The sequence below is a fragment of the Sus scrofa genome, chromosome 1, assembly GCF_000003025.6.
Source record: "Sus scrofa isolate TJ Tabasco breed Duroc chromosome 1, Sscrofa11.1, whole genome shotgun sequence".
NCBI lineage: Eukaryota > Metazoa > Chordata > Mammalia > Artiodactyla > Suidae > Sus > Sus scrofa.
In genome coordinates, this window is record NC_010443.5 from 194,097,579 (window position 1) to 194,114,594 (window position 17,016).

A 17,016-nucleotide genomic window follows, 5' to 3' on the forward strand; every position below is an offset into this window, starting at 1 on the left:
TTTTTATCTAATATGATTTTAACACAACTGAATCTACCAGTGAACATTAAGTTAAACAGCATCTTAGAACAGTTGTGAAAACAGAACCTATTTAAGTCGCTTGCACCCTTACCAGGTAAACACAGAGTTTCAAAAGATTTGGGGGAAAGGCCAGGTTGAGGGGAAACATTATTTCTATGTAGGGAAATTATTAAAGCCAAACTATTATCCTATTTACTTATATACAGGTCTATCTCCAGGATTTTAATTTTGATGGATTTTGATTGAAATTTATACATGTCTTCTTACAGAAAGTTTTTGCAGCTTTTGTTCCACACTCTTTTTTGTTTCTGATGATTCAAAGCACTCCTTTAGGCTCATTTTAATGTTGCCAAACCAGTCATTAAAGTTCTTGCACTGATCTGCAGGGAAAAAAAAAAGGACACTGTATCTGTTAAGACAGACTTCGCACATTGTTATAGTTAAAGAGATTTTGAAACTTGCTTCCCATACTGTAGGTACAAGTAACTGTAAAGTGATAATAAACTAAAACCTAATTTTGAGGGTTAATGAAGCCTTCACAATAATCATGGCATATTTTATATATCAAACCTCCTTTCCAAGCCTAGAGGGTATGCAAAGACACTTGCAGGAGCAGCCTGCTCACAGGCCTTGTCCCCAGACTCACTGACTACAGTAACCAGGTCCAGTGCTTGGACCCTGGTGACACTCCTTCATGAAATAAAGATTTGGGACTTGAGAACAAGAGATGTTATTTATGACAGGCATAGCTTAGTGAGTGTTTGCTCCCAAAATATTTATCTGAGTATTATTTCCTTAAATAGAGTCTGTGCAACCATCTCCAAGGGAAGCATAGATTATTAATTAGCCATTGTGCTCATAGCACTTATTCATACCTCAAGATTCCCAGAAACACAGAAAGAGAAACATCGCACTCACCATTTAGTAACTTAGAAAAGTGATCTTGCAAAACACTCTTTTTGGTATTAAATAAGTCACTGACACTTTCATATTGCTTTTTTAATTCAGAAAGTTCAGGAGTCAGACAACCTATTTGACTCTCAAGTAATACCATACTGTGCTTCTGCTGCCGAATTTGCTGTTGAATCTCCTAAATAAATAAACAAACAACCACTAAGTCTTAAAATGAGCTCGATTTACACAAGGCATATTAGGCATATATTGTTTAGTTAAAAATCTAGATGCTCTTTTTTTTATTGTTATGGTCACACTTGTGGCACACGGAAGTCCCAGGGCCAAGGATGGGATCTGAGCCACAGCTGCAACCTATGCTGGAACCCACAACTCTGCAGCAACTTGAGCCATTGTAGTCTGAGCCCTTGACCCATTGTTCTACAACAGTAACTCTCAGATGATCTTTTTATTGGGTGGATGGACTTTCTCTTAGCCAATAAATGTATCATGAAATGCCATTTATATAAAATAATGACTTTCCACAGAGCAATTCAAACTATTAAACATACACAAATCGTTTTTCTGAGTTTTTCCCCCTAGACTTTCATTTTTTCCTACCAACTATTTTTAAAATAATTAGTTTTGTTAACTTCAAGAGGATAAGACCATCAGAAACAAGTGTGAAAACAAATCTGAACAGGGAAGAGACGCAGCGGGGAAGTACCTCGAGTTTAGTAAAGATCTCCAAGCTGTCGGAAGGAGACAAGGCATTTAAGAGGGACTCGGTCATTCCAATTTGGGTCTTGGCTTGGTCAAGATCCTCCCTCAGCTCAGCTGTGCTGCCACCAAGGGCACAGCAGCTGGATTCTCCCATTAAACGCATTTTCACCTGCTCTATCGTGCTCAAAATAGAGGACTCCATGACCTGAAATCATAAAACACGTAAGGCACTAGAATAGACCTGATTTAAGTAGATTTTAATACAACTGCACTGCTGGAGAAGGAGTTGGAACTTGGCTTCATTTCAATGTGAAATAAATTCTTCTCTCTTTCTGATTCTTCCTTGTTCTGCATCACTGATAAAATTCAAATGTTGCATTTAGAAAAAGTAACATGAAAAAAGTGAAATTGACACTGATTTTTTTTCCTAAGAGTCTAGCTGAATCCTTCCCCCAAAACAAGTTTTATCTAGGACACCAGTTGAGGTGCTAGCTCATGGAGCTCATTTGAAAATATATTAAAACATATAGGAAAAAAAATAGGCAGTCTTTTTAATTTATTTATTTATCTGGTCTTTTTAGGGTCGCACCCAGGGCATACTGAAATTCCCAGGCTAGAGGTCAAATTGGAGCTGCAGCAGCCGGCCTACACCACAGCCACAGCAACACTGGATCCTTAACCCACTGATCGAGGCCAGAGATCGATGCCGCGTCATTGTGGATGCTAGTCAGATTCATTACCACTGAGCCACCAAGGGAACTCTTTAATTATGTGCTTATTATGTACACAGCATTGCGGTAAGCACTTTATATATGAAACACAGGCTTAAGAAGAGTAAGTAACTTGCTCAAGATCACAAAGTTGGTAGGCAGCAGAGCCCAGCCCTCACCCAGAAAGTCTGACTCCAGAGCTCATATTCAGGGCACTTTGCACTTTGATATAAATAAAAGTCTAACAAATCTCCTTCATAGAAGAAAATCACACTTGGGGCAATCTCCCTGTTTCTTTGTCTAACAATTAATAAACTTGGAATCACATGAGCCATAAGCTCCTTCCTGTGCCCAGGACACTTATGAGGAAACCCTTGTTACTTAACATGGAAACACAGTAACAACTCCCCTCCACGCAAGAGTCCTGAGAATTAAGTGACAAGAGAATAAAAGAATGAAAAAAAATATTATCCATCCTAAAACAGAACAAATATAATAAACTATACTGACTACTAAATATTTGGTTGGACATAATATAGGAAATGAATAAAGGTGAATTAAGTAATGATGCTATTGTTATTTTAGATTTAAGATTTAGAATTCTGGTTTATAAACACTACTTCAGCGGCTACAGAGAATCTTTAATTGCAACTTTATTTATTGTAATTTTTCTGGCTGTGCCCATGGCATGAGGAAGTTCCTGGGCCAGGAACTGAACCTGATCCAGGGACCTAACCAAAGCCACAGCAGGGGCAACACTAGATCCTTAAGCTACTGAGGATTAGCCACCAGGGAACTCCTAATTGCAACTTTTAAATAAAAATATTCTTACCTGTAATTCAAGAGGTATTTCACTGCTTTGAAGCAGAAACTGTATTTTAGCCAGTCTTTTAGAAAATTCTGAAGGTTTTTGTTCATGGACAAGTAACTCTTCCTAAAACACACAATGTTAATGAAAAATATCTTTTTATTTTATACCTTATTTTCTGGTACCCATAACTGCTATAGAAAATACACAGAAGCTGAAAAAGCCTTTGAATTTCCCCTAATCATTTGTCTTTTTGACAGAGTTCTGGGAGTTACAAAACTAAGTATCTTCCTGGGTCTGGCAAATGCTAAAACTGAATGAAACACTCTACCTATAAGACAAGAGAGAAAGGCTAGGCTTGTGCCACAACAGAATGTGGCGTCTGCCTAAAGACATTATATCTCATAGACATGTATGTAGAAACCGTACACACAAGGCCAACACCCCCCGACCCCCCACCCCCACACACGTACCCCATGTTGGCAGAATGTGGCCCACAGGCTAGGGCTTACAATCTTTAACTTCAATTTTTTTTTTTTTTTGTCTTTTTGATATTTCTTGGGCCGCTCCCGTGGCATATGGAGGTTCCCAGGCTAGGGATCGAATCGGAGCTGTAGCCACAGACCTACAACAGAGCCACAGCAACGCGGGATCCGAGCCGCATCTGCGACCTACACCACAGCTCACGGCAACGCCGGATCGTCAACTCATTGAGCAAGGTCAGGGACTGAACCCGCAACCTCATGGTTCCTAGTCTGATTCGTTAACCACTGCGCCACAATGGGAACTCCCCAAATTTTTAAACAATCAGTATCTCAAGACAAATTTAAGGGATTCTTAGTGATAATTCATTCCACTTAGAAAATCATAATTTTACTTCACAATTGTCCTGCTATACCCAGGAAACTCATAAATCTCCACACATTCTGAAAACATTTTCCAAAAGTATAAAAATGGGTGTGTGAATTTAAAAGTGAATAGACTGGCCAAAATTAGAGGGAAAAAATGAGATTTGAAGCATTAGGCCTGGCAAACTATAAAGCCATCATGCATACATACACATTTATGTTACATTGAACCACAAATAATTGCCGAGATTTGACTGTTTTTTGACCTACAAAGTTAGTGATTTTATATAGTTCAAACCAATATCCAAACAAACAAGCCACAGAAAGAATTCACAGTTAAAAGAGAACCTTAATTCTTTCTAAGTGGCAAAACCTGAGATTACTGTTTTTAAAACTAGCTTTTTTTTTTTTTTTTTTTTTTTTTTTTTTTTGCATTTTAGGGCCGTGCCCGCAGCACATGGAGGCTCCCAAGGTAGGGGTTGTTGAATTGGAGCTGTAGCTGCCGGCCCACAACAGAGCCACAGCAACTCAGGGAACAGAGCTGTGTCCACCACCTACACCAAAGCTCATGGCAACGCCGGATCCTTAAGCCACTGAGCAAGGCCAGGGATCAAACCCTCATCCTCATGGATACCAGTCGGGTTGGTTCACCACTGAGCCACAATGGGAACTCCCTACTAGGAGCTCTTAATCTTAAAACTCTGCTGGCAGTCTTTGGACCCTTTGCATAATAATATCTTAAAACAGGGCGTTCCCATCGTGGCTCAGTGGTTAACGAATCCGACTAGGAACCATGAGGTTGCGGGTTCGGTCCCTGCCCTTGCTCAGTGGGTTGGGGATCCGGCGTTGCCGTGAGTTGTGGTTGCAGACGTGGCTTGGATCCCAAGTTGCTGTGGCTCTGGTGTAGGCCGGTGGCTACAGCTCCAATTAGACCCCTAGCCTGGGAACCTCCATATGCCGCAGGAGCGGCCCTAGAAATGGCAAAAAGACCAAAAAAAAAAAAAATCTCAAAACATAAATTATACAGGATTACAAAGGAAAATAATTGTATTAGGCAACAGTTATCAAAGTACTAAAAATAATTTATACTGTAATATATGTGTTTCCCTACTATACCTTAAATAACAAGATCTAGCAGTGGACCACTAAATACTAAAGAGCAGTGATAAAGGGAATAGTTACAATAACCAGATAAAATTTTAAAATATCTATAGGAGTTCCTGTTGTGGCGCAGTGGTTAACGAATCCGACTAGGAACCATGAGGTTGCGGGTTCAGTCCCTGCCCTTGTTATGGATCCAGCGTTGCCGTGAGCTGTGGTGTAGGTCGCAGACGCGGCTCGGATTCTATGTTGCTGTGGCTCTGGCGTAGGCTGGTGGCTACAGCTCCGATTCGACCCCTAGCCTGGGAACCTCCATATGCTGCAGGAGCAGCCCAAAAAATAGCAAAAAGACAAAAAAAATAAAATAAAATAAAATATCTACATTTTTTTTGATAAAGGTGTCACATACACTGTTCGTCCTACTATGTTTGTTGACTGTATCCATGGTTGAAACAAATACTAACATTTTAGTTAGATATGGAAGTAAAGATGGAATGCGATTTTTCCCATGTAAGGTCATTTTATCCACTGTCTGTGTCATGTGGGGTGTCTGTGAACCCCAGATTAATAATACCTGCTAACATCTTCCTGGAGTCACAAAGGAACAACGGAGTCCAGGTCTCACTCAAGGGATAATGAAAGAAATACAAGCTTCCTCTGTGATTTCCCTACCCCTCTTCAAGAAAACAGACTTGATATTAAAATGTCAACTGTATAAAAAAAGAGCAAATAGTTCATCTCTGTTAATTACCTTCAGCTTTTCTCTTTCCTCTTCAGCCAATTGATGTAATTCAATTTTTTGAAGGACCTTTTCACTCCATTCATCAATACCATTTTTTAAGTCAAAAAGTTTGTCCCATAAAGCTAGAGCTCGACCAAGGTTTTCATAGTAGTCTTCCGTCTTTTCATTTATCTACCATAATTAAAAAATAAAAATAACACATTTAGTGGTGAAAAGAATAAGAACCACTGTTTCAGTCAAACACAACTTTAAAGCCTTAGATTACCTTTAGTTGCTAAATGGTTTGCTTTACTCATCAACAAAAAATTTGCTCTAATGTATCATAGTACTTCTACAAAAAAAAAAAAAAACCTTAGCTGATTTACTGCAGCTGATATGCAACTGAAAGCAATAGTCTTCCTAATTTCTAAACCACAATAAGTGAAAGATGCTTTTAAAAACCCTGATCCAAATATAGCACAAATTCTTAATCTGTAATTCATAAAAGTATCATTACTACTCAACCAAAAATGGATTAAATAAAGTTGAATATCTTCCATGGATGAGTAATATATTAACTAGTTTAGTTTAAGTAAGTTGAACATGCACTTGTGTATCTGAAAGCATAGAGACCCATGTGTTACTTAACTCTGGTAAAGTTAAAGCTTAAGTCACAAACTTCATATTATTTGAACATTTATTTAATGGCCGCACCCCTGGCATATGGAAGCTCCTGGGCCAGGGAGTGAATCTGTGCTGCAGCTACAGCAACAGTGGATCCTTTAACCCACTGCACTGGGTGAGGATCGAACCTGAGCCTCCACATCACCCTGAGCTGCTACAGTCAGACTCTTAGCACCTTGTGCCATAGCAGGAACTCCTAAACATTTTTATAATGAGCACTTTTGAATTTTGTATTTAGATAAAAATATTAACGGTACAAAAGAAAGGATCAATTTAATTGTTATAAAATAGACTTTCTAGTCAAGCAAAATATCACTTACATCAAGCCATCTATCCACAATAATATTAGCCTCTTTCTCAAAAGGAGGCTCTTCAAAGGTTCTCATTTTATTTAGATGAAATTGTAAATTTTTGCAGATCTGGTTAATCTTGTCTACAACCTCTAAATGTTCATTAAATTCTTCTTTGACAACTTCAATCTGTAAAAAGGATGTGCAACATGTTTTGACAAATTGACACAGACAAACTGATAAGACTTACTGTCCCGCTTCCTCAATGAAAAGTTTTTACAACCCTAACCACCCAGTTTAATAATAATCCAAAACACAAACTTCTTTTTTTTTAATTTATTTTATTTATTTATTTATTTTGTCTTTTTGCCTTTTTCTAGGGCCACACCCGCAGCATATGGAGGGTCCCAGGCTAGGGGTCGAATCGGAGCTGTAGCTGCCGGCCTACGCCAGAGCCACAGCAACATAGGATCCGAGCTGCGTCTGTGACCTACACCACAGCTCACAGCAACGCCGGATCTATAACCCACTGAGTGAGGCCAGGGACTGAACCCGCAACCTCATGGTTCCTAGTCGGATTCATTAACCACTGCACCATGACAGGAACTCCTGAAATATCTTTAATATTATTTCTAGTTTAATCTTCCATGATTCTAACTCCAACATCATTTCTATCATGGAAGGTAAAACACTACTTTATCAAAAGGCCAATGATCTTAAACTACAAAATAAAATTTGAGTGTTGAGTGACGCAGTCTTAATGTTTCCACTTAATTTACTAATCTTACATAAGCATTTTTAATCACTATACGAAATTTGAAAATATTGAGTCCTCATAGACAAAAGAGTAAAAAGTATACACTTAAGGGGGACTCTTCCATTTCTGCAAACAGGCAGCAGACATAATTTTCTCTTTTCTTCCCACTAAGTACAACTAAGAACCCCAGACATCATATACAAAACAAACTTAAGGAGACTGAAAAGTGGGGCGTTCGAGGAGGGAGAACCGCTTTGGTCATCACTCCTGAAGACAGCCTGGCAGTGAGTTCCCTGCATTTTCTTTTTCCCTTGGCTGCCCCAGATTGTGTGCTAGAGAAGCTAGAACCTGGTAGTATCCAGAGACACAGACCCCAAGAAGCCCCAAGGAAAGTCTGCTCTCTTCAGCCAAAGAAGGAGAAATAGCACAACCTAATAACGAGCAACCCCCGACACCCTGCCAACACGATGAAAGGGGAGGTTCCATAGGGATCTTGAAGGAGGAGATAGGAGGTGTCAGTGGAGGCCTGGTGGGGAGACAGAATGCTCACTCCCATCCAGCAGTAACCAGGAGCCTCTACCTCGGGTGCCATGAAATTGCCCTTATTTGCAGACAACATGATTATCTAAGTCAGAGATCCCAAGGAATCTACAAAAACACCCGTAGAACTGATGCATAAGGTCACAGGATACAAGACAAACACACAAAAGTTGACTACATTTCTCTATACTAACAGTGAATACATGGACAGTAAATTTTCTTGGCTGCACCCACAGCATGCAGAAATTCCTGGGCCAGGGATCAGACCTTAGCCATGGCAATAACACTGGATCCTTAACCCACTGGGCCACCAGGGAACTCCTAAAAATTTAAATATAATACCATTCACAATTATTTGAAAAATTGAATACTTAGGTATAAATCTAACAAAACATGCACAGGATTTGTATACTGAAAACTACAAAATGCCAATTAAAGAAATCAAATAAGATCTAAATAAATGCAGAGACATAATAAGTTCATGGATCAGAAGATTTCACATAGGCATTCTTGTTGTGGCACAGCAGAAACAAATCCAACTAGGAACCATGAGGTTGCAGGTTCGATCCTTGGCCTCGCTCAGTGGGTTAAGGATCTGGCATTGCCATGAGCTGTGGTTGGCTCAGATCCTGTGTTGCTGTGGCTGTGGCACAGGCTGGCGGCTAAAGCTCTGATTCGACCCCTAGCATGGAAACCTCTATATGCTGCAGGTGTGGCCCTAAAAAAAAGCAAAAAAAAAAAAAAAAAAAAAAGATTCAACATAGAAGAACGTCAATTCACCCAAAATTGATATACAAGTTCGATACAATTATTATAAAACCCTAGCAATATTTTCTGAGATAGACAAGATTATTCTAAAATTTATATGTAACACCAAAGGAGCCATAATAGCTAAAACATTTGAAAAAGAATAAAATGGGAAGAATCAGTCTACTTGATTTTAAAACTTATATAGGTACAGTAATAAAGATTATATCAGTTGGCAGAGGAACAGACACACAGATCAATAGATCAAAGTGAACCCAGACAAATACACCCAATTGATTTTTGACAAAGATGATACAGCAACCCCAAGAAGGAAAGACAGACTTTTCAACTTATGGTACTGGAACAAATGCACATTTACAGACAAAAACGTGAACCTTGACCTAAATCTCACACCTTATACAACTCTAAAAGGATGATGGACTTAAATGTTAACTATAACACAATAAAACTTTTAGGAAAAAAAATAGGAGAAAATCTTCAGGATCTTGTGCTAGGCAAAGAGTTCTTAGACCTTTGACACCAAGGGCACAATTCATGAAAGATAAAATTGATAAACTGGACTTTATCAAAATCTAAAACTTGTGATCTACAAAAGACCCTTTTTCTTAAGGAAATGAAAAGACAAGGTAGAGTTTGGTAGAAAATATGTGCAAACCACATATCTGACAAATAACCAGTGTGCAGAATACACAGAGAATTCTCTACGGTGAAAAAAATAATCTATTTAGAAAATGGGCAAAAGAGATGGGATATTTCACCAAAGATGAAATACAGATGGCAAATAAGCACAAGAAATAACAATCAATACTATTAGCAGTTAGGAAAGTGCCAATTAAAATCACAAAGTGATTCCATGACATACCTATCAGAGTGACTGAAATAAAAGGTAGAGATAATAGCTATTGCTGGCAAAGATGAGCAGAAACTGGATCACTCATACATTGCTGGTGGGAATGTAAAAGGGAATAGCCACTCCAGAAAACAGTTTAGCCATTTCTTTAAAAATAAAATGTAGAATCAACATACAACCCAGCAACTGTACTCCGGGACATTTATTTTTCCCTGAGAAATAAAAACCGATACACACACACACACACACACACACACACACACACACACCTATACAAATGTTTATAGCAACTTTATTCCTAATAGCCGAAAACTAGAAACAACTCAGATATTTGGCGGTGACAATTAAACAGTGGTACATCCATATACTGTGGAACCCTATGCAGCAAGAAAAAGGAACAAACTAGAGATGCACACAAAAACCTGAATGAATCTCCGGAGAATCACACTGACTGAAAACAGCCCATCCCAAAGGTTACACACTGTATGATTTCATTCATATAAGATTTCTGAAATGACAAAATTATAGAAATGGAGACCATCTTAGTGGTTGTGAGCAGGTGGTAACAGGAAGGAAGTGGTAGGTCTATAAAATGCTAGCAAAGGGGTCCTGTGGTGGTGGAAATGTTCTTTCTCTTGATTATGTGACTGTCAGCAATCTGACTGTAATATGGCACTACAGTTTTATGACATTTTACCTTTGGGAAAACAATAAAGGGTAAACAGGATCTCTCTGTATTATGTCTTACCATTGCATATGAACCTATAATTATTTCAAAATTAGAAGTTTAATTTAAAAATTAAAATTACTTCAGTGTTTTAAAAGTAAAAAAAAATAACTGGAGTGCTTTCTGTCTCTTAACTGGAAGCTGACTGATACACGGGCAGAGCTGAGATGCAGACTCAGGTGTTTTTTTCTCCTAGTTCAGGACTCTTTGTGTTGGGTGTAATAAATGCTTACTTAATTTAATTAAACACACACACACACATGCAAACATACGCACATATGTATCCTAATTTGCACTACATTCAAAGAATTTGTTCCTATATTGACACATGCTACCACTGGGTGAAGAGAAAAGAAAGAGCAGGAAAGGATATTTTAACATTGACAGGAACTGCAGGTTTTGTTTTAAAATGAATAAAAGGGGTAAAATAAAGGAAATCAGATCCCCTCTGACATTTCCCAAACTTTAATAGTCCCCTGACATTCTAGCCTCCTAGGCTTACTTTTGCACTCTGCCTTTCATTAAAGAGAGTGGACATTTGGCACCATATCCTAGATAAACATCCAGGTTTCTATGGTTTTGAAGGACAAAAGTTCTCAGTGGTATCAGATTTCAGCCACTGGTGCAAAGCATCATGACAATACATACAAGAGAAATGTATTATTTCTGAAGACAGTACAGAAATAAACAGTGATACCATATTAGATACAAGATTCTCAACACAAGAAAAGCCTGGACATTTATACATTGTTTAAATGTAATTACAGTTATTTTATTAATTTCTAAAATATTTTTGTTGGTAGATGTGAACTATTACATTTGGAATGCATAGGCAATGAGGTCCTGCTGCACAACACAGTAAACTATATTCAATCTCCTGGGATAGAACATGATGGAAGATAATATGAGAAAAAGAATATATACGTACACACACACACACACACACACACACAAACACACACACACACACACACATGACTGGGCCACTATGCTGTATAGGAGAAATTAGCGCTACACGGTAAATTAACTATTCTTAAAAAAAAAAGTGGAGTTCCCGTCGTGGCACAGTGGTTAACGAATCTGACTAGGAACCATGAGGTTGCGGGTTCAGTCCCTGCCCTTGCTCAATGGATTAACGATCCAGTGTTGCCATGAGCTGTGGTGTAGGTTGCAGACGCGGCTTGGATCCAGCATTGCTGTGGCTCTGGCATAAGCCGGCAGCTACAGCTCCGATTCGACCCCTAGCCTGGGAACCTCCATATGCTGCGGGAGCAGCCCAATAAGTAGCAAAAAGACAAAAAAAAAAAAAATTGTTATAAAAAAAAAAAGGCTTTGATTAGATTTAAATGGACATCTTGAATAGCATCTGAAATAAAAAAAGAGGAGTTCCCATCTGTGACATAAAGATATGAAGTGAGAAAATGCTACTGGAAAAATGGTACCAACAGACTTGCTCAAAAAAGGGTTACCACAAACCTTCAGTTTGTAAAAAACACAAGAAAGCAAAGCACAATAAAACAAGGTAGGACTGTATATGTTTCACTGATGTTGCTCTCGCAATTGGTAACTTCAATAAAATTTCTTCCTAACATCTAAGTATATTAAATGGATATCTCATACATGCCTCTGATATTTTGACAGCATTTTAGCTCAGAGCACTCATAAAACCTAGAGGAAAAGCAACCTTCTGGTGTATAGTCACTTAGCATCACATATTCTTTTCTAACCCCTTCTTCTGCCACTCAGGTTGATGACCAAGTAAAATCATAGAAAATAATGACATCTAGTGTCCAAAAGTGTTATTCTTCTTAGGTTATGAAGTGACCGGCGAGACTATGAATGAATGAATAAAAACATACTTTTTCCTTTATCCACCAACAAAGAGGGGATTTTCCTAGGACCTTCTTCCTCTCGAGCCTGCAGCAAAGTCTCTGGGTTCTTTTCGGGTGGAACGTCAGAGCAGAGACCATTCCATCCTTACAGAGGGAGGAGCAGGAATGACCCCAGATTTCAATGGAACTGCACCAACACTTCCAAAACCCGAAGATGCTCACTGTCATCTGAGCTTTCAAGCAACCCAGCATCAACGTGGGGACTGTTTTTTTGTTTTGTTTTGTTTTGTTTTTATCAAGCCTCAGTGATAAATTCAACCAGTTCTTAGATATCTAGTAAAACAGCGTCAACAGTAACTTCTGCCGAACCAAGTTTCAAAAATGACTCCATTTATAACATCCTCTCTATGTTGGGCTCGCCAGCAAGGCCACTGATGGAATTTGGACTCACCTCCACTATCCTTTTCTTTAGGTTCTCCTTTCCCATGTAGGAAGCCTGGAGGGAGATGACAGTCTCCTCTTTTTGAATCAAAGTTGTCAAGACACTTTTTAAATTCTGATATTGTTTTAAGAGCTCCAAAACTCTTTCACATTGGTCAAGGCTACAGAGAAAAAAAAAAAAAAGTAGAACAGCTAAATGTCTGAAAATGACTAAACCATTCTTTCTCTTTGTTAAATATCCTACAAAATGACTAGTGAGTTACAGAAGGATTTTTCCTTTTGTCATGGTTGATAATACTGTTTTGCCAATTTAACCTGAGAATAATGGCATATATATTTATCTGCTAAATGGATGGTATAAATAATCACTGGATGACTATTTTTACCAGGGCAATATTAAAAAGATACCAGATGTAAGCTCTAGAAAGAAACAAAGGATGAATAACCTTAGGAATCAGTGCCTCACTTTCATCACTAACTGAAAGACATGGAAAACAGAGCTTCTTTAAGCTTTATTCTTAGACACTTTTCAACATTAATTCAATATGATTCAATTATGTCTATTTCAACTCTCTCTAGATTTAGCCCTTTTTAAAAAAGGAAAGTAGCACAGATAATAGGGCAGTTAGGACCCCTGGTTTCTAGTTATGGCTGGGCATGAATTAGTCATGTGACTTGAGATAAGTTACTTTAGGCTCCCTGGACCTCATTTCTTTCCTCTGTAAAATGGAAAGAGAGACTAGGTCAAATAAACAGGCTTCATCTGGACTACTGTACACACAGGTTCCACTAGGAAGCAGGAGGTATGCTCAGATGGACTTCCGTGGTGAAAGAACCACAGATAGTCAGCAAAGTTAAGGGAAACCACCAGGGAGCACAGACCCTGAGCCCACCCAGGAGCAACACTTCCAACCACAGGTGCACCACCTGGCCTCAAGGGGAAAGAAGGAACGTTCCTGAGCCAAAGAGGGTGCCAACAGGACCTGCCAGAACCACTTGCTGAAAAGGAAAGAACATAACACCCTGACTTCTCTCTCTTCTCAATCCCTCATCTCATCCTACTACTTCCCACTTCCTAACCCAGCTGGAACCTTTGGCTCGAGTGCTAGGGTCTGCAGGGGTCAGTCCTCTGTGCCACTCCCACCCCAGGTGGATGGTAAAGGGAGAAGGTACGAATGGACACTGGAAGAATCACCAACCAGGACTGATAGGTAATGGCTGCCACACAGTTAAGAAAACTTTTGAGCCTTGTCCAGGCTCTTCAGGAAAGACGGCAGTAACCGACTGGCCACATCTGCCATTCAAGCAGAGCAGTGTGTGGCAGAACAACATCCCCAACTTCCAAAGATGTCCATGTCCTAATCCCTGGATCCTGTGAGTGTATTAATTACATAACAGAAGGGACTTTCCAGATGTGATTAAGTTATAAGGGCCATTCCTCTGCATTATCTGAATGGGCACAATAGAATCACACGGGCCCTTGTAGGAGGGAGGTAGGAGAGTGAGTCAGAGGAGATGTGATAACAGAAGCAGAGGTTAGAGGAGAGAGAGAGAGAGAGAGAGAGAGAGACTGAGCTTTGAAGATACTACACAGGTGGGCTTAAAGATGGAAGAAGAGGGCACAAGCCAAGGTCTGCAGTAGGTGACCTCCTTCTAGAAGACAGAAAAGGCAAGGAAATGGATTCTCTCCTGGAACTGGAAGAAGGTTTATTTCAGCATTTCCAACCTCTAGACCATGGGATAAATTTGTGCTGATGTTTAAGCTACTGCATTCGTGGTAACTGATTACAGAAGCAACAGAAAACTAAATAGATGGGGAGATAATAATTGTAAATACACTGTGTATTTGTCATCCTCTTAGATAACCTCTTATATTCACTTGTCCATCATCCAGGATTCCAGGCCTTGCCCCAGACATTGGCCTGACTCCAGGAGGAAACGCTCAAGCTGGCCCCTCCTTCAGGTCCAGGGAAATTTATTTTCAACGCACAAATTCAAAAAGTTAATGAGACCACAGACAACTTGTCAGATTTGGGAGGACCTTTCTTCCTTACCATTCAGTGACTGAAGATTTTGTATTCTCCCACAAGAAAGCTGTGTCTTGGCACTGTTGACTCAGAGCTTTCTCTCTGCCATCCTCAAATGGTGGAAGAGAATTAACCATTTCTTGCAAGTGTTTTTTCTCTTCTTCATATCCATCTAGCTCCGTATCCAGTCTGATTAATGATTTTTTCCTTGATCACGAAAGAGAAAAGTTTGATTGCCAACTATTAGCCAACTGGATTTGACACAAATCTGGGGAATCTGGGGGAGCATACTAACCCTCATTGGTCATGAAGTTTATACCAAAAATCACACTTTTTTTTTTTTGCTTTTTAGAGCCATACTCATGACATATGGAGATTCCCAGGCCAGGGGTTAAATCAGAGCTGTAGCTGCTGGACTACAAAGCAGCCACAGCAACACAGAATCGGAGCTGCACCTGCAACCTACACCACAGCTCGCGGCAATGCCAGATCCTTAATCCACTGAGCAAGGCCAGGGATGGAACCTGTGTCCTCATGGATGCTAGTCAGATTTGTTAACTGCTGAGCCACAAGGGAAACTTCCCAAATCACACATTCTTATTACAGAGTTCAAGAGGCTCTGCATCTCTGGAATTTTAAATTTTTTATTTTATTTGTATACTTATTTATTTATTGACTGCATCTGTGGCATACAAATCCATGCCATAGCAGTGACAATGTCGAACCTTTAACCCACTGAGTCACCAGGGAACTCCAAATGGCTTAGGCCAAACTGGCTTCTTTTTCTTTTTTCTGTTTTTTCGCCATGCCTTTGGCATGTGGAAGTTCCTGAACCAGGGATTGCATCCACTACTAGTTGGTGTTTTAAATAAAACACACACACAAAACCACAGGTGGTAACATTTCTCCATGAAGAACACATTTGTATTTGCATGTGAGAGAACAGAGAGAAAGACTATGTGTGTGTATGAGTAAGGAAGAGAACATGACACGGAGAGAAGAAAGAGCTGAAGGAAGAATGCTGCAAGCTCTTCAGGAAGGGCGGAGGGGCCAAAAAGAAAGACATGCAAGGAAATCTTGCCTTTCTACTCTGTGTACAAAAGCCTCTCTCATATCAAAGAAGAGTCCCTTGAACTAAGGATTTGAACCTGGACATTAATCCTGGTGGGGTTAACTCCATTGGCTGAGATCTAAATTGCATTTATCACATACTTCTTGCCTTCCAATTGCCTTGCCTATCACTCTACTTCTTGCCTTCCAATTTTCTCTCGAATCCCATTCCCATAAGGCTCTCACTCCCTACCACTCCTCCAGGATGCCCAACATGGTCTCCAGTCAACTCCACGGCTAATCCATCTTCCCATCTCAATCTCTGTTGTCCTTCAGTCATGTGCCATGGCTATCACTTCCTCTAGTTGAAAGGCCTTCTCAGTGGGCCCCAGGACTCTGATTTCCCCCTTTAGTACCACCCTGACCACTTCTTCTCAGCATCTTGGCTGCCTCCCTGACATTGCCCTGACCTCCTAAGATAGAATGCCCGGGAGTACCCAGCATGCATCTCTTCCCTTGTCTATCTAAATCCCTCCCCTGGCAATCTTATCCACCTCTTGGCTTTAAACAGCATTCTAAACTGCTGATGACTCTCAAACCAACACCTCGCCCAGACCTCTCTCCTGACTCTTGATGCCACCTACTTTTAAGGCTGACTGATAGCACTACTTGAATGTCCAGTAAATATTTTGCACCTATCATTGCTAAAACCAAACACTCCTGATCTTTCATTCAATGCTGATAAACTTCAGTCTTTGTCATCCTGGTTAATGGTAACTCCAATCAGCCTTTTCACCCATGTCCAATGTGTCAACCAACCTTGTGAACTCTTTCAAAATATATACAGAATCTTAATACTTTTTGCCACCTCACCACTACTCCATGCCACTGCCATTTCTCACCTGGATTACTGCTGCAGATCAAACCAGACATCCCATGTCTTCCCTTCACTCCTACAGACTATTCTCAACATGTTAGCCTGTTGCAATGAAAACAAAATCATTTCCCTCTGCTCAGAACCCTCCAGCGACTCCCATGTCGCTTAACAAAAGCCCAGAGTCAACACATTGTCCACAAGTCCCTGTAAGAGCTAAGATCCATCTCACTCATTATTTCTCTGACCCCCATCACAACTCTTCCCTTCACTGCTGAACACTCACCTCCTCGCCTCTCCTCAAATGTGCCAGCTCAGTGCCATACCTACCCGTATACCTGCTGCTCTCTCAA

General features: G+C 39.9%; 1 protein-coding gene across 9 annotated transcripts in view; it reads right to left on the reverse strand.

Annotated features, from left to right (window-relative positions):
- The window catches only part of SYNE2 (spectrin repeat containing nuclear envelope protein 2), a 442,988-nt gene that overhangs the window by 188,016 nt on the left and 237,956 nt on the right, over nt 1-17,016 (reverse strand). For all 9 annotated transcript variants that reach the window (XM_021074160.1, XM_005660039.3, XM_021074116.1 and 6 more), the window contains 8 exons: nt 14,767-14,946; nt 12,723-12,873; nt 6,828-6,986; nt 5,854-6,015; nt 3,178-3,279; nt 1,640-1,840; nt 940-1,111; nt 289-401 (listed from right to left, as the gene is read on the reverse strand). In XM_021074160.1, coding sequence (XP_020929819.1) covers nt 289-401; nt 940-1,111; nt 1,640-1,840; nt 3,178-3,279; nt 5,854-6,015; nt 6,828-6,986; nt 12,723-12,873; nt 14,767-14,946 — 1,240 coding nt within the window. The remainder of the gene's footprint in view (nt 1-288; nt 402-939; nt 1,112-1,639; nt 1,841-3,177; nt 3,280-5,853; nt 6,016-6,827; nt 6,987-12,722; nt 12,874-14,766; nt 14,947-17,016) is intronic.